Here is a 20,565-nt window from a genome sequence, read left to right on the forward strand (position 1 = left end):
TGCCACTGTTCTGTGTTGATTATGTGGTAACACGTTTTTATTATCACCCACAAAAATGACTCAAAACTGTTCCATTCCAGACGTGAACTTTGGTAGAACTCAGTCAGCTCCGCTAACAATGCAATGGTACAGGGCCCTAGATGCCCCCATTTCGCTGTGTTCTGCATACCCACCTAAAACTGTTGTTGTTATTGATTTAAATGTGTTCCTTTAACATAGCACCTCTAACAAGCGTCAGAGCACTTAGTTCGTGTAGAGATCGCATCATTTCCCCCAGTGCTGAAGTGCAGCCTCCTTTGTGTTGAGAGGTGGAAACAGATATAATACAACGTTATCTAACAGTTTTGGAAAGGGAAGTACTAGGATAAATGCTGATTCAGGAAAGCACTTAAGCATGTACTTAAATCACAAGTCAATGGGACTTGTGTGTGCTTAAATTATAGCACGTGCTTAAGTGTTTTTTTTCTAAATTGAGACCATAGTTCCTTCAAAACTGGAACAAGAAAAGAATTGAATGGAAGAAAAAGAGTGCAACAGGCCCACTGAACTAAATTCACCCCAGGGCTAACATAACCACAGGCACTGTTAAATTAGGGGTCAATGTGGCCTCGTTTCTTGATGGTGGTTTCCTGCCTCCCTCTTCATCAACCTAATGTTCAGAAACCAAGACACCAGTCCCTGTGAATAATGACCTTGAAGTCAAGGAGGGCGTTCTGCTAGTTCGTGCCAGCAGAGGTTCAGTTCTTTGCACTTAACCTAGCTCCCAGTTTAATTAGTCTCTGCTGTGCCCTTGTCAGGCTAATGTGTTCTGCAGAATGTTCGTCATTTCTGGCTTTGTCGCGTTATTGGCTCCCGCCATGCATTGTACTCAATAAATTATACACTCCATAATTTTTGGAAGTTTAAAAAAAAAAAAGCATCATTCGTATTTATAAATTACACCATGACTTTATTATGTAAAAATCAACGCAGCACATAAAGGCTCAAAAATTCCTGATGATTTCGAGGCTAGCTTTGAGTCAAGTATTCCTTTTATTTTCTTGAGCTCTAAATCAGTGTGGGCATGTCTGCACAACCCCGGTCGGCAAACCTGGGCTGGCAGAGCTCGTACTGGTGCTCTAAAAATCGCTGTGTAGACAGCACTTTGAAAAGCTGTGGCTCGGGCTGGAGCTCACGCTCTGAAGCCTCGGGACACGGGGATGGGCAAGCCCAGCTAGCCCAAGTCTGGGAGGCTTGCTGTCATGGGCTGTGTAGACGTATCTTATGTGGTTAGGAGACGTACAAGGGGAAAATGTGGTGCTATAGGGAAGGGCCCTTACGTTGTTTTGCGGGACTTTTCCCAGGTCAGCACTGAGCCATTGCCTCAACATGGTATTTCAAGAGAAAATTCTGCTGGAGGTATAATCTTGTGGATTGACCCCACCCACCCCTGTTTTTATGGGAAATTAGGTCCTGATTCTGCCCGATGCTAAGTGCGCTGAATTCCCACTGACTTTGTGGCCCTCCTCTTGGCCTCTGTTTATAGTGCCGTAGAGGAATACTAGTAATATTGTATTTACAGTGATGTTAGTGTACTTGGCACTGTATAATGCACAGAGGGAGATATGGCACTGGTCCCCTTTCCCAAGGAGTCTACATTCTAAATAGCCCAAACGGGTCAAACCCAGAAAACATCAGATTGTTAATTATTTGGAAGTGGCGTCCATTAACTCAAAGTTACAGCTGGCATTTTGCGTACTATGGCTCACTATTGAGCTGAGTTGTGTGGAGAAAAGAGGAAAAATTGCCACCGTTTTAAAAATTGTGTTCTCCCCAGCTCCCCCTGCACACGCACACCCCTTTTTTTTTAATTCCAAAATTGAGCTGTGTCTGAAAATCAGGGAAAATGTTGTCCAGATTCCCCTCTTCAACTTTCAAAATGTTGTCAGAATCTTGAAAATTGCAACCGGTGCCAGTTCTCAGGCCCCGAAATTCATTTCATACAGGCTGCCAAGCCTCCCTTCAGCACGGTGTTACTGACCTGAGCTGCATTTATACAAGTGACATAGAGCGGTGAAAGGCTCCGTCCCCTAATACTAATGCCGTTCACTGACAACATGTTGCTTTTCTCATTAAGGGCCCAATCCTGCATGATCCTCAGCACCTCCCTGCAAACACCTCAATACACTGTGCAGCCCACTGGGGTTCAGGGCACACAGTAGAGTCCCTGGGGTGCAGTAATTGGAACTCTAGTCACTTATAGACTTGACCCTGAGATTGCCCAGCACCTCCCATTGACCTCAGTGCTGAGTGCCTCTCGGAATCCAGCGTTCTGGAGTATGGAGCCATCTTGCCCAATTATGTTTTTCTTCCTGTGACTTGTGTTTAGATTCTTCTGCTCGAGTCTGCAGAGCGCACCCTCCCTTCAGAGAATGACCTGCCAATCACGAGGACGACAGCCACGTGGTATGATGAATTGCTCCCAGATGCTATTCCCCTGGTAAATCCTGGGACTGTGTTGAGGAAGCCGGTGGGACCAGCTGGTAAGCATATAGCCAGGCATTAACTCTGACTGCCTTCTGTAGTGTCAGATTCCCAGTACAAATCCAAATGTGAGTTCTGCGTGATAACTAATGAATAAGTTGCTTCAGTGCAACTTGGTCTTAGAAACTGCCTGGGGTTGAGCACATCCATGACTCAGAGTGAAATATTTCCTGTTCTTTCTAGCTATCGGGTCAGAGAGTGGGAGTTGTAGGAAAAGGTTTTCAAATGGGCAGATGTAAGTTGCATCCATGACATCTGTGCCCATGTTTTTGAGCCTACAGGGAACTGCAAGTACCAGTCCCAGCACTTGTGCCTCCCGCCACCTTAGGGAAGTTGCAAACTGGGGGGTTATTGGCCCAGGTCCTCAGATTTGCATCTGCAGTTATCTTTGCACCTGCAGCAAAGCAGTGGGAGCTTCAGCCTGGCTGAAAATATACATTACAAAGAGATAACAAACCCCACAGAGATGTGTTTTCAGAAGTCTCAGCCTAACTTGGAGGGATGATGAGATCTGGAGCCACACTTCCCCAGTGCTGGAGGCTATTCAAATCTGGGAGTTTGATTTGATCTGCCATAGCTGCAAGGACCATTTGTGAATCTTATCTTCCCCAGAGCTCAGGGTGAGTGAGGGGTTTGCTTTAAGTCTCTCTCTGCTAAATTGTGAGCACAGATCTTGTGTTCACACACCCAAAATGGTATACTCGGATACAGCTACCTGTCACTCTGGTAGAACGTGGGATTTGCGTGCACAGTTTAGGTAGTTTGTCTGTGCAGCTCAGCTCTGTGGACTGCATTCTTCCTTCTCTCTGAAAGAAGAGATCTATGAGTTACAGATGAACTGCATAATGTAAAAATGAAACTAAATCCTGTACTGTTTTCTGGAACATTGCAGGATCTCCCCCTATTTCTCCTCTTTAATCTCCCCCCCCCCCCTCACCCCCCAAGCCATCCTTCCAGCCAAGGGGAGCTGGATATGAATTCCTCAAAACCCATTATTGCTGTTCTTGCATTGGTGAGGATGCTGTTATATAAAGTGAGGAGCTTTTTGCTTCTTTTCATGCGCCTCAGCCTCTGCAGGGTAGAGCAGTTGCATCCCAGGAAAAAAGTGGCCAACCTCGGGGGGGAACATTCCAGTCCCCTTTTGCCAGCCTTAGTGGTCTGTTCTTAAACTACATGTTTGTGTTGGCCCAAGAAATCACTAAGAGCTGACTCCTGGTTCCATTGACGCTAAGCTTGCATTAGGAGCAGTAGGTATTTCTGTGTCTTGTAAGGAAAATGTTTACACACAATGGATGGGGATTTTCACTGTGAAACGATCCTGAAAAATCTAGAGACCCTGACGGTACCCTAGAAAGGACATGTAATGCTCATCGATTGTATTCAGAATGTAGCACTTCTCTGGCAGTGAGCCCTGGACTGGGAGGCCATTGATGTATTAGAGGAAAGATGATAAATCTGTGGCACAATGCAATATATTTTTTTAAATTGAGCATAAACAGATTTGGGCTCTTTTATGATCCCTCCTGTGGTGTGCAAAAAAAAAAGTTACAACAAATCTTCAGCTCAGCTGTCTTGGCTAGACAGGTCTCCTAGCGTTGTATTTCTTTGACCTTGGCACGGTCACTTCAAGATCCTCACTTTCTACTTCCAAGGCCCTGTCTGACAGTTGCTTTCCCGGCTCCCAGCATTCTTCCTTATCTTCCACAGGGCCTAGTGTTGGTTTATGTTTTCCTTTATTTGTCAGAGCCGTTTATTATGGCAGCCTTTCATGACTGCAGCAGACTCGGAGCACGGATGCAGCCAACGCAGACCAGATGTAATCCTTGTTTATAACTGGACAGGATGCCACAACAGGGAAGGGAGGCTTTCTAACGATATGTTTTGCAAAGTATTTTTAGCACGACAACTACAGTTGCCAGTAACTGAATTAAAGCAGCGTTTCCCCAAGCGTCCATTAGATGCTCATTCCTTCTTCCCCATTTCATTTATTTTTGCTCTTGGGGTCTCTCTGCACCTGCACTTCATTTTATCAGTGTCTGTCGAGGAACAAGATTGAAGACTCCACCCACCTGACTTAAATTCCCTTACTCCGCTTCAGGGGTCCATGGGCATGATATTTTTCCTTGTGCTCTTACAGTGTTGGGAAGTTACCTCCTGCCTAGGCCACTGCCATTGTTTTTTCCAAGGGTGGTTCCCATTAGAAGTGGGTTTGGGTTCGATGCTTTGAACGGTGGGAATGGTTCAGAATGACCTTATAGTGTTGACCGACTGAGACCTTTCCAGGCTAAGATCCAGAAAAACTTGCTACTGTTTACTACGGTTGATATTTCTTCCCTGACTGACAGGAGTTAAACTAGACAGTCCTTTAAAAGCAATTAGAGCTGTTGAGACAGCTGCATCACTGGCCTTTCTGATCAGCTCGTTAATCAACAGGCCTGTATTTAACTGAGGATTAAAAAAAAGACTCAGATTTTAGCTAGTGGGTAATGGGAGACGTATTTTTCATCTGCATTTCCTCTCCACCCTCCTGCTCTTTTAATTAGAGTCTGAGCAGCTAGTGCCACAGAGAAAGTGATTGGTGTATCTATTTCTCCCCTTTCAAAGCACAAAATGTTGTTCATTTCTGTATATATGGTGCCTCCAGTAATGCAGTACAGGCAAGATCATGAGCTTCAGATGAAAGAGTCCTCCCATAATTTGGGGTGGGGGAGGCACCAGAGAGGGATGTGTGGTGATGTGGTGCCCTGTAGATGCAGAGAGGTTGGGTTTCTTCTTTGGGTTTTACCTCTCTCTTGCTGGCATGGCATTAACTCCCCAGGGCAGATGTTCATCTGTCCTCAGATGTTGGGGAATTTAGAATACCAGCTGCACAAGGAGGGATAAAATTGCTGCTCCAGGTGGATAGTTGGAGGCAAAAGGAGCTAGCAAGTATGTTACTGAGTGAAAAAAGAAACCCACATCTGATGATGGTGATTTACCTGTATTACAAATAACTAGGTACCTAGAAACACTGACTGAGATCAGGGCATCGTTGTTCTAGGCACTGTACAAACAAACACCCCGTGTGAGACAGTCCCTGCCCCAAAGAGTTTCCAATCAAAATAGACAAGCCAGACAAAGGATGGGAAAAGAAAGAGGCACAGAGAGTTGGCCAAGGTCACATGGCAGAACCAGGAGTAGAACCCAGATCTTCTCAGTCCTACTCTGGTGCCCTAGCCAATATGCCTCCACGGCCCTCTTCCTCTCCTTTCCCTCTCTGGCTCTCATCATTTTCAAGGTTTGAGCTAGATTCTCAGCTGGTGTAAATCAATACCGAAAGATTTCATTGGAGCTACGCTGACTTATACTAGCTACAGACCTGACCCACCGGTTTTGTTTTCTCTTTTCTTGTATCCTTTTTTTTTTTTTTTTTTTTTTTTTAACATTTGTCTCTTTTGAGCCGGTAACACCATTTGTCACCGGGCTGAGCATTTGTCTGATATATTACTCAGTACTGCAGCTCCTGGTCCTTCCATTAGCACTTTCTACCTGCAGGGAAATAAGTGCCATCTCCTTTAAATCTCTTCTGTAACAGCACGATTGAGGCTGTTGGCAGCAAATGATTGCTCTTGGTCTGCAGAAGTTAACAGGGTTGAATTATAATGGTTGAATTTGATGATTGAGGCCATTTTATATGATCAAGGGCATATTTTGACCCAAGCTCATTGCGTTGTGCCTGAAAACAGTCAATATTTTTTATTCCTCCCTCTGTGCAGGAAGGAATTCTCAGTGACAACAATTCAGAATTGTGTGTGTGTGTGTGTGTGTGTGTGTGTGTGTGAGCTTCAGTACATGGTCTAGTGGCTGCTTACAGTGCCCTGCGTGGATGGCCTTCTTTTCTTAAAGGGGCCATTGCACACCTACCTGAGCTTGCCAAATATATCCTCTTGTCCAGGGGCGGCAGGTTGTATAATTTTTGGTGGTGCCCAGAACCCACCCCTGCCCAAACTCTGCCCCCCCCCCCCGCCCAAGGCTCTGGGAGGGAGTTTGGGTGAGGGAGGAGGTCTGGGGTGCAGGCCCTAGGCTGGGGCAGGGGATTGGGGTGCAGGCTCTGGGAGGGAGTTTGGGGGTGGGAGGGCGTGTGGAGGGAGGGGGTGCAGGTTTTGGGAGGGAGTTTGGGGATGGAAGGGGGTGCAGAGGGGGGGTGAGGGCTGTGATGTGTGGGGTGAGGGCTGTGGGGTGTAGCTGCAGATGAGGGGTTTGGGGTGTGGGAGGGGCTCAGGGTGAGAGTAGGGGTGGGGGGTGAGGGCTCTGTCTGGGGCTGCGGGGGGTTGGGGTGTTAGAGAGGCTCAGGGCTCGGGCAGAGGGTTAGGGTGCGGGGGCATGAGGGCTCTGCCTGGGGCTGGAGATGAGGGGTTTGTGGTGTTAGAGAGGCTCAGGGCTAGGGTTGAGGGTGCGGTGTGGGGGATGAAAGCTCTGGCTGGGGGTGTGGGGGCTGGGGATGAGTTTGGGGTGCAGGCAGGCTGCTCCGGGACTCCCCCAGCCCTTTCCCTGCTGAGAGCTCTGGGGGAGGAGCCCCCCTTTCCCGCCCCCCCCCCCAGCACACTCACGCCCACCATTGTCACTGCATGTGCTCCTAGGGCCCCTCTCAGGCCCAGGAATCTCCCTCACCTCCCCCGTGGTGGGTGCCGGGGGGTGCTGCGTGCGCCTCATCCCCTGCTGTTACCCCCGACTGTAGCCTCACTGGGGGCGAGGGATGGGGCTGCCTCCTTGCCCAGCATGGGGCAGGACAGGTGACTGTGGGCGGGGGGCCCCCCCTGTGCTGGTGGAGGGTCCCGCCGGAAAAGGGAAGGGTCTGAGGTGGAAGGGCAGGCTCAGTCAGTCTGCCCTGGCACTGGAGATGGGGGGCACTAGGACCCTGCGGCAGCAGTTGCTGCAGGGAGGCAGCATGGAGCTGCAGAGGTGGGGGGGTGCATGGGGGGCTGGGGGACACTCGGGGGAGGCGCGGGAGGACGGACACCCAGCCCCAAATATTGGTGGAGCTGGGCCCCTGGGCTCTGAATATTGCTGATGCCAAGGCACCACGTGGAGATATAATTTGTGGCCTATGCTCTTGTCATGTTAGATGACTCCCGTACCAGATCCATGAGGCTGGCCCTGTCAGACATTGAAAAGCCTTTGTGTTCTATGGATGAACAATCTTGTTTAGAAAAAATGAAAAACCTTCCACGAATCTTTGCTCTGCATTCAAATCAAATCAGAACTCTGTTTGATGGCATAAAATAGTCTTAATTTTTTAGGGTGTTAGCGGTGTTAGACTGTATCAGTAAAAAGAACGAGGAGTACGTGTGGCACCTTAAAAACCCTTAAGATCCGATCCGATCCTTTCGTTCCCAGAGTCAGCTGGGATAAGAAGTGGAAGTTCCAAAACACTGTGAGAAAAATACTTGTGTCAATATTTACAAACCAGATAAAAGAAAGAAGGACTGGGGATCTTTATGAAAGCCTGTTCTCTTGTGGTTAACATCTCCAAGATATGCAGATAGTTTGGATGAGCATACCCAGAATAGGAATCAGATCCACACCTGCCAAAAAGGTAACCCAGGCTTGGTCTATGCTTAAACGTTAGGTCAACATAGCTATGTTGGTCAGGGGTGTGAAAAAACCACATCCCCAGCCGACCCAACCACCAATGTAGACGCAGCTATGTCAACCGAAGAATGCTTCCCTTGACATCACTGGGGGAGGTGGTGTATCTTCACCGACAGGAAAACCCCTTTTGTCAGCACACGGCTGCGTCTACATTACCGGGTTGTGTCAGTATAGCTAGGGCAACTTAGCTATGGTGATATCGTCTCCATAGTGTAAACATACCCTAAGGATTTGGTCTCCAGTGCTTATCTCAAGCTCTTGGAGCTGCAGATCTCATGTGTTCATCATTTATTGCAAGATCTTCAATCCCTTGTGCACAGGCCATGACGCTGATACCTGGCCAGCCAATGTTGCCCAGCCCTCCAGAGGCAGCTGGGAGTGATGTCAGAGGGGCTGGTGCCTCTCCTGATATCAAGCTGTGGTGGAGGGGAGAGAAAGGGTGGGATTTCCCTATCTGACAGTTTAAAAGTGTATGAAAATGAAACCTGCCCTCTGTGTGTTTGAGAGTTTTATATTTTCCATTCACTACATTTACAAGTAAAGTTGGGCCTGAGCCAGTACGCCAAATCTGAACATTCAGAACTAAACTTCCCCAAAGTTGTGGCTTGCATTTCTCTCTCTTTCTGAGTATTCTAAAGCCCCTGGTAGCACAGATCTAGGAGCCAGGAATTCCTGAGTTCTTCTAACCCTGTCTTTGACACTGACTTGCTCAGTGCCCTTGGGCAAGTCACTTAACTTCACTGGGGCCAAAAACATTTACCTACCTTTCAGGGGAGTTGCAAGGATTAAGCAGTGTTTGATCAGTGCTTTTAAAATATATATATATAGCCAAAGCACCTATTACCTTGGTGTGCAAGAACAGACATAGTGTTTAATATAAAGCACTAGGCTATATAAGTGATAAACATTATTATTATTTTGTCAGCCCAAAGGGAACAGCAGAGACGTTTAAACCATTCAACCTTTCCACAACTTAGAGCCTAGAGGAAGAACTGCCTTCCTGCTTGCGTACGATGTACACCCTGCTCTCTGTGCCTTCTGTCTGCTTACCCAGGGTTTCAGAGGAATATGCTATGTAGCTCACTTACCTGGGCTCACTGTGTTACAAGTACCTCCATGTATTTTTGTTCAGCACTCTCCTCAATGACACGAATGGGTGACATCTAGCTGCCATGCTGGGTCTGGTTCAATCACGCGTGTTTGTTGACGTGGGCAGTGTTTGTATTAACTGGGACATATATTAGATATAATGAAATACTAAATGAATGGAGGAGACATACCACTCCTTTGATGTGTAATAGACAATCTCTTTGTGGTAGTGGAAGTCAGTCTAGTACCTGCTTTCACATAGGTAGCAACTGGATCATGTCATATTAAACTTGTATGGGACGAAAAGCTGGGTCTGGGTTAAGGAGGTGAAGGAGGGAGTAGGGACTTCCGTAAACCCCTGCCTTGTGCCATGTAGGTGTACTGGTTTGGGAGGGGAGCCACTGCAAGTTTAGATTAACACAAGGATGGAGGCACTGGCTAGCATGCTGGCCTGTGCATCAACACTCCAATGGGCATGATCTGTTGACTAGCATAGATGCTGCTGTCTGCAGCATGCGATCTGTGAGTGAAGCTCTCCTGCCCAGTGTGCTGGTAAGCTGGCACGCATGGGGTCAACACCACTCTCCCCTGCTGCAACCAAACAGAGCAGGAACTCCCCCTGAGTCAGCTGTACCTTCCAAAATCTCTTTGGGTTGCTTTCTGATGTGTAAGCACGTATAACCACTCCAGTGTCCTAAGCTCCAACTAGTTTCCTATTTGAATGTTTGCAGGGCTACCCGGGCAGATTGGGCCCCCAGGCCCAATTGGACCAGTTGGACTTCCAGGACCACCAGGACCAAAAGGAGACAGGGGACAAACTGGCGAGAGAGGACCAGCAGGGCCACCAGGTGAGTCTCCGAGGGGAACTCATGCTAGGAAGCTCATCTTACTCTAGACAAACTCCTCTGCACATAAAGGGCCTGATCACATGATGGGCTGAGCATCTTTAGGTCCCACTGAATCAACTCCCTCTGATCAGTGAGTGTTGAGGGCACTCAGCCCCTCCCAGGACTGGGCCCAAAGTTTTAAATTAACATAGACACCCCTTTAGCCCATCCATGTAGCTGAAGAGTGATTATTCTGGGATGCCAGCAGTACCTAATAGGAGATGTAAAACCAGTCTCTGTCCAGCTAGTAAGCAGAGAAGAGCTTTTTTCCTGTTTAGCCCTTTCACTGCTCCATCCTGCTTTTGGGGAGCATGCCTAGCTCATGGGGAGGAATTTTGCTTCTCTCGTCAGGTACATCAAGCAATCAGATGGTTAACATTGGAACAATAATGCTGTCTACATTAAAAGAAAGGGTTCTAGATAGGACCCTCCCTTCTGAGTGCAACCTATTCCTGAGCTAGGAGACTTCACTCATCCCCAGAATGTTACTAAATCTTGTGATGGAGACAATGCTATGCCAAGCTGCCAGACAAGCGGCATACGTACTGATTAGCAGTGCTTCATAAATCTCCAAGCCAGGGAAACAGTTGAAACCCGGAGTGTGCCTTAAATGTCAGAGGTTTCAGAGTAGCAGCCGTGTTAGTCTGTATCCGCAAACAGAAAAGAAGTACCTGTGGCACCTTAGAGACTAACAAATTTATTTGAGCATAAGCTTTCATGAGCTACAGCTCACTTCACTTCACTGAATGCATCCGATGAAGTGAACTGTAGCTCATGAAAGCTTATGCTCAAATAAATTTGTTAGTCTCTAAGGTGCCACAAGTCCTCCTTTTCTTTAAATATGAGAACGGCCCCAGAGACGTCTTGGCATTTGCTGCGGTACTGAAAATGGCTGAGGTCTGGTCTGGGATGTCTTGACTCTGGTTTCTCAGAAACAAGATAGCCCTCCAACCCCAAAGAGAGCAGCATTAATCTGCCCATTGCACAGTTTGGTTCCCGACCTGCTTGGGAGGGTCACTCAAAATAATACTTTGCATTTCTTCGCTGCCTTCCATTTGCGTAACTCAAAGCCCTTCACGAACATTAGGGCGATGTTCCCCCTCCCCTCTCCCATGCAGAATTGCAGCGTGAGGCCTATGTAGAACTCCAGCCCTTGTTTGGATCCTCTGCACAGGGGTGAGTTTCATCCTTAAGTTAAACCTAACAATGCACTTGAGCCAGTCAGGCCTTATGATCTTTGTTTTGCAGATGGGGAAACCGAAGCAAAATAGGCTCAGCCCCAAATTACCCATATTTAGGACAGCTAAATAAGAGTGAGCTGAATTTCAGAGGTGCTGAATGCCCACACCTCTAACCAAAATTAAAAATCCTCTGCATTTTGCTAATAGGGACAGGGTAGGACTGTATTGGTGTCATTGTCAGGTGCCTGATATTTCAAGCCAACTGAAAGGGCTTTTATTTCACTTAACAGATGTGGTTCTGAGACAAAACTACTGCTTTTCATTCTCTCTCTCGCTCTCTCCCGCCCCTCCCATTTCCCACCAGTTCTGTCGATAATGAATGTTTTTTCATGTAGAAATCTTCAAACTCTTCCCCAGAGAAGTTGTTCTGTCCCGCGCATCCGCCGCGGTCTCCTGTGGAGTTCACTGAAAAGAATCACTCGTTTAAAACTAATAAACAAGGGTTTTTCATGGAAAATTGGGAGGGGGGGGTTGTCCAATTTTTCTTGCCACAAGTTTCTGCTTTCCCAAGAAAATTTGATTTTCACCAAATACCCAAAAACTTGAATATTTTCACCGAAAACCAAAAATTTTTAGTATTCAAATTTCTGTTAAAAAGTGAAAAATTTCCATAATTTTTTTTTTTTTGGAGCAGCTCTATTAATAACTGCCTGTTTTCCCCTGTGACCTGGCAGGAATCAATTTGTGATGGGCTCAGCAAAAGGCTGGGAGCCAGGCAGTGCTATTGGTTTGCTTTGTGGCTTTGGGAAAATCATTTAATCCTTCTGTGCCTCAGTTTTTGGATCTATAAAGGGAGGAGGGGAATAATGATGTGGACTTAGCTGTTTCCCTCGAATGTCATTGAAGTTTCCTGAAGGCTTGTGTGGTGCTCTGAAAATGGAAGCTGCAAAGTATTACTATTAACATTAACCCTTTTTCTGTGTAGCTTCCGCGGCTCCATTCCACACTGAATAGCAGCAGCTTCTAGAATCATTTTAAATGGTGCACTTCATCCCTCACCAGCAGCAGAAGGCCAGAACATTTCATCCTCCAAAAGCAGACATTTTTCCTTTTACTGGGATTTTTGCCAATGTAAGGGTTGTGACGGGCCACAGACTTCACCAGCACGGCCCGAGCCCTGCAACTGGATCCAAGGGTGGAGAGATGCTCATCTCAGCCCTTCTGACAGCTCCTGTTATTGAGCAATGCCGTTTCTAGACCTAGATTAAATTCTTTCCAGCAGCTTGGTGGGCTTTGTACTAACTCTTTGCCCCAGTGCACCTGCTGATGTGTCTCCAACTTCACAGAAATCTCCTCTTCTATTTCTTTGCAGGGCTTCTGGGACCTCCAGGACCAAGAGGACTTCCAGGAGAAACTGGGATCCCAGGACCCCCAGGACCTCCGGGCTCACCTGCCACCCCAGGCCTTCCCCTCACTGTCCAACAAGGGGTTCTCTACTCGCTGCAGCCCACAGCTGAAAAAGAAAGTAGGTTTCCTTAAGTGTCCACATCTTTCCGGGTGCATCTGTGAGTGACAGGCTGGTAACCTGTGCAGAGGAAATCAGATGTTTTTCTTCCCCTCCCTGCCCAGTGCTACCATGTCCCAGCTTTCACTGGAAGAGACCAGATGACCTGCGTCTCTTGTGGATCCTGCTGGGTATTTAGGCAGAGGAAAAAGTTTTGGGGGAGGAAAGAAGTCAAATTGTCCCATCTATCCCTGCTGATGAACCTCAACTCTTCATTCAGGTTGTTACTTGAGCCTGGATTAAGAAGCATAGCTGGGTAGTTTATGGGACTGGGGGTTATGGGGGAGGGTTTACGGTTGCCACATGTCCTAGTTTTTCTGGGATTGTCCTAATTTTGAAGAGGCAACTGTACTTCATGCAAGCCTAGTTTGCTGGACGTTCATCGGGTTCCAAATCAAACCGAGGCTGCATCATGATGATACAACCCGTGTGACGTTAGGTGATAACATGATGATGGGCACTATAATGTGCCGAGTGTGTGACATCACAGAGCAACTGTCACAATGTCAGGACGCTCGTGTGTGACCCGCCAAACTACCTCTCAAAAGTGGCAGCCCTAGAATATTCTAGTTGTAAGGGTGGAAAATTGCAATGAGAACCTCAGCGGTTTAGTAGAAGTTGGAATAACAAAAGAGCATGCTTCTTGAGTGGCTTCCTTGTATCCTTCAGAACCCAACAGTATCATCTGCTTGTTTCTTTCATTGTCACAACTGTCAGTGCTCCTGTCCTGTTTTGTACTCTTTATTTATCCTGCAAATAGCTCCCCCTGCTGACTCTGCTTTTCTAGTCTTGCATTGGGATTGCCTTCTACATCAGGGGAAGGGCGGGGGGGGGGGGGGGGAGGAGACTATACTAGGGGAGGCTGTGTGGCCTAGTGGATAGAGCACTGGACTGGGACTCAGGACACCGGGGTTCTGTTCCCAGCTCAGCCAGGGGCCTACTGGGTGACCTTTGTGCAAGTCACTTCACCTCTCTGTGCCTCAGAGCCCCATCAGTACATCTACTTTGTGATCTACTGATGAAAAGCACTAGATAAGAGCGTGGTGGTGGTGGTGGTATTGTGGTGTCAGAACTGACCTTTCTTTTCTCCCTTCCTCCAATCTTCTGAATCAGGGAAAGGGAAAATCTTCCTGTTTGAACCATAATGCTCTGAGCAAATTCTGCTCTAAAATATGCTTTGGGATTTCAGTGGGGCACCTGGGATAACTGAAAGCAAGAGTCAGGACACTGCGGTACAATCAGAACTGATGCAACTAGGCTTAAAACAAAGGCACACAATAACTACAGATCCAGTTTACCGCTGCCCCTCCCTCCCCCCGACTGTCTGTCTAGCAGTTGCTTTTATATACCACCAATTACCATGGATGCTTTTATATACTCTAGTTCAAACAGGAATTAATTCAGGGAAGTCTTATGGCTTGTGTTACACAGGTCAGAGTAGATGATCCCAAGTCCCTTCTGGCTTTATAAACTGTGAATCTATAAACCCAGCATCTATGTACTGCACAGAATTAAAAAGCCTGACAGCCCAGGACAAGGAAGTGTTTTGCTCCTTCCCTTCCTGTAGGCAGAGGGGCATGGATTTTGGTGCACTGGCTGGCTTTTTAAAATATTGTACTTGTTTATTTAGTTATATTTTTAAGAGCACGGAAAGGCGTTCTAGAAAAGGTACATTTTATACACCAATCTGCGCACTGTCAGGTTTGGGCTTGTTCTGGTCGCTTCTGGCAGGGAGTTCTACTGCTCGGGTCTAGTAGTGATACTTTGAAACTCAGTAATATCGTCCCTTTGGCTAGTAAAGTGCTGGAAAACTAATGCACTACCCACCCTACCCCTAAACAGTGCCAGCTGTGCTACTCACCTCTGGCTTCAGAGTCAAAATATTGTAATTACAGCCACAGGATTAGTGTCTGATAATCTTTGTGTCTGATAATTATCTATGGATTTCCTTCCCTTCCACCTACCTCCCACTTCACACTCCTTTTCCTGGAGGAGAGTAGATGTATTTTTAATTTGTTAAAGATTTTAGCAGCATTGTTCTGTCTAAAGTTATTTAGTGTGTTATGGGCAGGATTAAATTAATTATGGTTCAGTATCCAGGCTTTTAGCAAAATGTAGAATGAACTACTGTAGTCACTGTCACTAGGAGATTTTGCGTTAAATTCACAACGGCTTCTTAGCGGATCATACCAATTACTGTGTGTGGATACAATAGTAACATTGTATATTTCCATAGAGCCTTTCATCCCAATGGATCCCAAAGCACTTTGAAAATGACATAGATACAGAACCACTGAAACACTGCCTGTTCTTGGAGGGCAGCAATCAGCCAGCATGAAAGAGTGGTAGGGAAAGAATTAACTTTGACAAACCTATATACTTGTGAAAAGTGCCATGTTCTCCTTGATAGCCCTGAAAACAGCCAGGACCCTAGTCTCATGAAAGAGACAGACATACTGCATGGGACCCAATTTCTCTGCCTTGGAAGAATGATTTTACCCAGTCATTCCTTCCAGGAATGTTTCAAAACTGAGGCCTAATCCTGTGCTCGGTGATGCCAGTGGGAGTATTGCTACTGACTTCAAATTGGCATAGAAACTGGCCTGGATGCTTGGCCCACTGGGCAATCTCCCTTTGAATTATAGACTCTACCCTTTTATTTTAAAAAAGCTATAAAATCCCTGGCATTTGCTACTAATGAGAGTACTTTGATCAGACAGAACAATGGCAATTTTTTAATCAAGATTGGATGTTTTTCTAAAAAAATCTGTTCTGGTTCAACCATGAATTTTCTCTGGCTTCTGTTATACAGGAGGTCAGACTAGAGGATCACAGTGGCCCCTTCTGGCTTTGAATCTATGAATGTGTTACTTAAGATTGATTCAAGACGATAGTCTGTAGGCCCAAACTAAATGTGTGGGGACACGAGCAGAAGAGTGCTTGTGGAAACCCCAACGTAGTCATGGTATGAGAACCTGAACAGAATAGATAGCATAGAATGTTTCACCTAGTGCAAACGCAGTAAGTTCTGAAGACCATTTACTGCTTTATCTTGTCTCCTTGTCTTGATCTCACAATATCAGAATTTCCCCTCTCCATCCCCGTAATCCTCAAAAGGAAAATTGTTACTCACTGCCCTTTTAGGTAGGTGACTACATTGTATGAGAAATTTTGTGTCCTCTACTTCTTCAGTCAGATGAAATCTTTGAGGTTGGAAATTGGCAAGAATCATGGCGTTTGGCTGATTCCTATAAGATACACATTCAGGATACGCGTTGGTCTCGTTTCCACAAATGGTCAGTAGCAATGAAATTCAATCCAGTGTGTGGCCTTGCAAGATTTTTACCCACTGTTGAAATCCTGGCTCTACTGATGTTAATAGGGATAGAATCTCACCTAGGTGCAGAGAGTGATGCTAAGCATTTTAGAGTTTTGGTCTATATCTGATCTAGACCCTATCTGTCTAATATAGATTTTCATAGAGCCTCCATCATTGTTGTAGGTAATTGTTAAACTCTAAACAATCCCTACTTATTTTTTCTTCTTGTGATTAATACAAGGCTTACTAATAGGATAGGTCACTAATGTGGCATGATGAGCTTACTGCAGTCATCCTATAAAATTTGCCCTTTCCCTCTTGTTAACTGATTTGTGTGGGTTGGTGGAAAGCTAATTCTCAACAGCCAGCAGAAGCCAGCTCTATAAATCCCAGACAAGATTTTTTTATTTTGTTTTTAAATGGAGCACATCTGAAAACCATAACCATAAGATCCCATCTGCTGACAGCAGAGGGAAGCATACCCCAGCATAATGTGCACCCACATTATGGGAGAAAGCTGTATCCGATTATTATTAACCAGTGTTCGGGTTCTGCCTGATCATGGTTAATGTCAGTGTTTTATTAATCACAACAAGTTCCTTGTTGGCAACGTTTATCAGCCGGCAAAAGCAAAAAAGGGGGGAGACAAGCATTTTCTCACAGTTTCACTACACTGCGGTAGAGAAATTGGTCCCAGTTGTGTCTCTCCAGATCAGGTAGCGGGCAGAAATTAAGACAGGATTACTTCATTTCCATCCTGTCTCAACAAATCAAGCCTTTAAGGGGGAGAATTTATCCTTAACACAGAATCGTTTGAGATGGGCCAGATTCTAAACAATACCTGCTATTGCGACTGTGTCTGTAGGTAAATGGGCAACTTACGTGCTCTGGCACTTAGAGATAGGAGGGCAGGCTTTGGGTACATTATCTTAGAGCCCCCATCAAAAGGGCTGTGAAATGAAAGGACTCTTTTTCTGGGGAAAGGGAAGGGGAAATAATACCTTGCTCTGATCAGAGGGTGTTACGCTCTTATATCTTTTGTGAGTTGCTTTAAGATAGAAACGGCATCGTGGTACAGAGCAAGGACGGGACATGCCCGAGGTCAACCAGCAGTTCAGTGGCAGGATAGGGAACAGAACCCAGATCTCCTGGCTCCCCATCCAGTGTTTGATCCACTGGCCTTTCGGAAAAGAGTGAAGAGTGGGAGGGAACGGAGCAGAGGGAGTGAGAGAGAGAGATGGGACAGGGAGGGGAAAGCGAGGAGAGAGATTGAGGCTGGCATTGAGAAAACTGTTCCAGTGGCTGTAAAAGTTGTGCACATCCAGGTACCTGGGATGCCCGCGGCTGCTACACAGGCGAACAAGCTTCACTGCCTCTCAGGATAGATTTCAGCCTCTTTTTAAGTTTCCCCCTTTCCATGTGCTCAAATCCCTAGCCCTGCCCATATCGAACAGGTTGGCTTGTTAGACACTTTGGGGCCAGCTGGGCATTTGAAAAGGTCTGGAGCAACTTCTACATCAGGGTGGTTTAAATGGGAAGGATACTCCCCTGCATTCAAGCCAGGGTAGCTGGAATTGCTGCAGGCAGCTCAGGGAGAGCCACATTGGAGGGGGAGAGGATCCTCCATCTCTTTGCTGTTGAATGACACAGAAGCTACTCTGTGGTTGCTACTGTAGCCCTGAGCTGCATAAGTCCCAGGGTCTCCTGTGACCCCAATGTGTATGGAGAGGGAAAGACTGGAGGATCCAGGTAGCCACTGGCTCTCCCAGCTTGACCTGCTGCTTTGTGGGGATACAGAGGGAGTGCAGGGGGGTTTGGACTCCCCAAATCCCACCCTCACGTATGGTGGATGTGCACTAGGTGTGTTGTAATTCGAGCCCTATCTGACAAGGGAGGCGAGGGGCATAGAAGGAATTCAGGAAACGTTGTGCTGGTCCTCTTGAGGCAGCCAGTACTTTGGTGAGTTTTCCATGGCTGTGCTACCAAGGAAGGAGTGACAACAGAGTCTCACCCCAGCATGCGGCACAGCCCAAATGCTGAGCTATTGAGCTCCCCCCCCCCCCCGGCCCCCCATAGTGTGTCACAATTAGAGAAGCACCTTTCATAAATAACTCGAATTGATCTAATGTCAGGATGGGTGGATTTGTGAGGAGTAACTCTGTTTGTCATCATCATCGTATTCTCTTTGCCTGGAACTTTCTGCAACACACATTCACTCCCCTCAGCAATAATTAAATCCCATTAGTTTGCAACCGCACTACCCCATCCCACCTCCCTAAGGATGCTTAATTTTGTTGACTGCTTGTTCTTTTTTTTTTTTTTTTTTAAATCCCCTGAAATTGTTAATGCATTCTCTGCTGTTCAGTGCTCGTTTTCCGATTCCGTCTCACTCACAAACCCTGATGGATTTTGACATGGTCAAATAAAACTCAGATTAATTGGATTACACACTTCACTTGGGTACCTTTCCCTTTGAACATGAAAGCATTCTCAGACGTTTTGTTTCTGGGCCGCAAAGAAAGAAAGATGGCTACGGTCAAAAACGACAGTCAAGGAAATACCTGTTTGAGTTTGGCCCTTTTGTGTTTGGCTCTTCCCCAGGAGAGACCTAGGTTCAGAGTCCCAGGCATGCTGGTTCCCTTCCTGGACTCCATTGCAGAGATGCCCTGTCCTTGAGGGCATCTGGAGTACGGCTGTTTCCCAGCATTCCATAGCATATGTCACGCTGGATCAGATCACTGATCTATCACCACTGTTCCTATTGTACCTCTATCCATGACCAACATCCATTGCTTCACCAAAGGTGAAAATCCTCTAAAATGTCTATACAGGACTTATCTTCTTTTTTGGGGTATTCTTTGGGTCAAATTCTGCTCTCATTTATGCCAGTGCAGAGTACGCAACACCACCATTGATCTTGGAGGGGTTGCTCTATATTTACATCAATGTACCACGGTAGAATTTGCCCCTCTATGCATGGAAAGAAACCCATCTAATGGTAGTTCAGTGAGCTAAAAATCACTGAAATGCAGGGTGGGAAATGGATGTGTGGAGGTTTGAGATCACAGTCATGAGGAAATGGAAGTTTCTAGATCGTGGGGGGCAGGAGCTGGGGAAAACCTGGCTTTTCAGAAGGCCTTCTGTCAGGGGTAACTGTGCTATGCAGTATCCATTGACCGGACCCTGGCAGAGCCCCATAGTTGGGGAGTCTGCAGCAAAGATGCAGTTATTTTTAAGTGATAGATTATCTCTCATATATAAATTGTTTCTTCAAGCAATAGTTAGCACTTCCATCCCATTTCCTCCAAAAGGAACTGCTGAAGTAGCATGGCTTGTATTATTGTAGTGTTTAATTGTATGTATTCTTTTCAAGTTTTGAAGATGCCTGTGAGTCTCTTCTCACCTTGTCCTTCACTGCCCCTGCTTATGAATCCAAAGGAAGGTCAGGAGAATAGAGAAATGTTGATTACAGTTAAGGCCAACAGCAACAAAGTCAGCAGAGGAATAAATTCCTGAGCCTATGGAATTGGTTAGGATCAAGTGGCTGGAGCAGTGGACTGTGAATCCTCACTTAAGTCAGGATACCTGGATTCTATTCCTAGCTATGTGGCATTGGGCAAGTTACTTAACTTCTGTGCCTTAGTCTCCCCATCTGTAAAATTACATATTGTCTACAGCACTTTTGTATCTTCAAATGAAAGGTGCTACCCTAATGGACTGCAAAATATTTATATAATAGCATAGGGGTCCGTAGATAGTGTGTTGGGCTGATATGCAGACACTTGATGACCTGGTGGCTGCATATTGGCTACCATGTCGGTTTGGTGGCAGTGCTTTGGGCTGCTATAATGGTGCAGTAGCTCAGCACCATTGACACCAGTGTATTGGGCAGCCACAGGGAGACTCAGAGTTCATACATGACTTCTTGGATCATTGGAAACCAGTTGTCTTAGAGGTGACATCTGTAGGCTTTCAAAAACACTATTGCTATACAATGCAGTAGCAGCCTTTTGCCACCCAGCTCCCTGAAGGGGGCGCGATCCAGTCTGCTTTGGCGACTGGCGGCAGGATTCAGTAATTAAGCAAGAACACTGATTTGGAACGAGGGGAAAATTCTTTGGGGCAATTGGAAGAAACAGGGTGCAGGGATGAACAAGAGGCGTGTGAAAGAGACTAAATGTAAACGCACTTGATCCGCAGCCAGTCTGTGCACATAATGGCCAATGTATAGAGCCTGAAGAATGAGAGGATTGCTTTGGCACCTCTGGTAGAAAATCACTGTTTTATTTTTCAATGAGCTTCTGGATGAGTTCCCCTCAGAACGGTCAGGGAAATTGTTCTAATGGTCAGAATTCCACCTAATTAAACACT

General features: G+C 46.4%; 1 protein-coding gene and 1 long non-coding RNA gene across 5 annotated transcripts in view; one reads left to right on the plus strand and one right to left on the minus strand.

Moving 5' to 3' along the window:
* Positions 1-20,565, plus strand: part of COL26A1 (collagen type XXVI alpha 1 chain) — a 222,162-nt gene that overhangs the window by 178,641 nt on the left and 22,956 nt on the right. For all 3 annotated transcript variants that reach the window (XM_074974580.1, XM_074974582.1, XM_074974581.1), the window contains exons 5-7: positions 2,369-2,522; positions 9,975-10,091; positions 12,684-12,836. In XM_074974580.1, the coding sequence (XP_074830681.1) occupies positions 2,369-2,522; positions 9,975-10,091; positions 12,684-12,836 (424 nt within the window). The remainder of the gene's footprint in view (positions 1-2,368; positions 2,523-9,974; positions 10,092-12,683; positions 12,837-20,565) is intronic.
* The window catches only part of LOC142000362 (uncharacterized), a 172,079-nt gene that overhangs the window by 47,623 nt on the left and 103,891 nt on the right, over positions 1-20,565 (minus strand). The gene's annotated exons all lie outside the window — the stretch shown is intronic.

This window comes from Natator depressus, chromosome 17 (assembly GCF_965152275.1).
Source record: "Natator depressus isolate rNatDep1 chromosome 17, rNatDep2.hap1, whole genome shotgun sequence".
Lineage (NCBI taxonomy): Eukaryota > Metazoa > Chordata > Testudines > Cheloniidae > Natator > Natator depressus.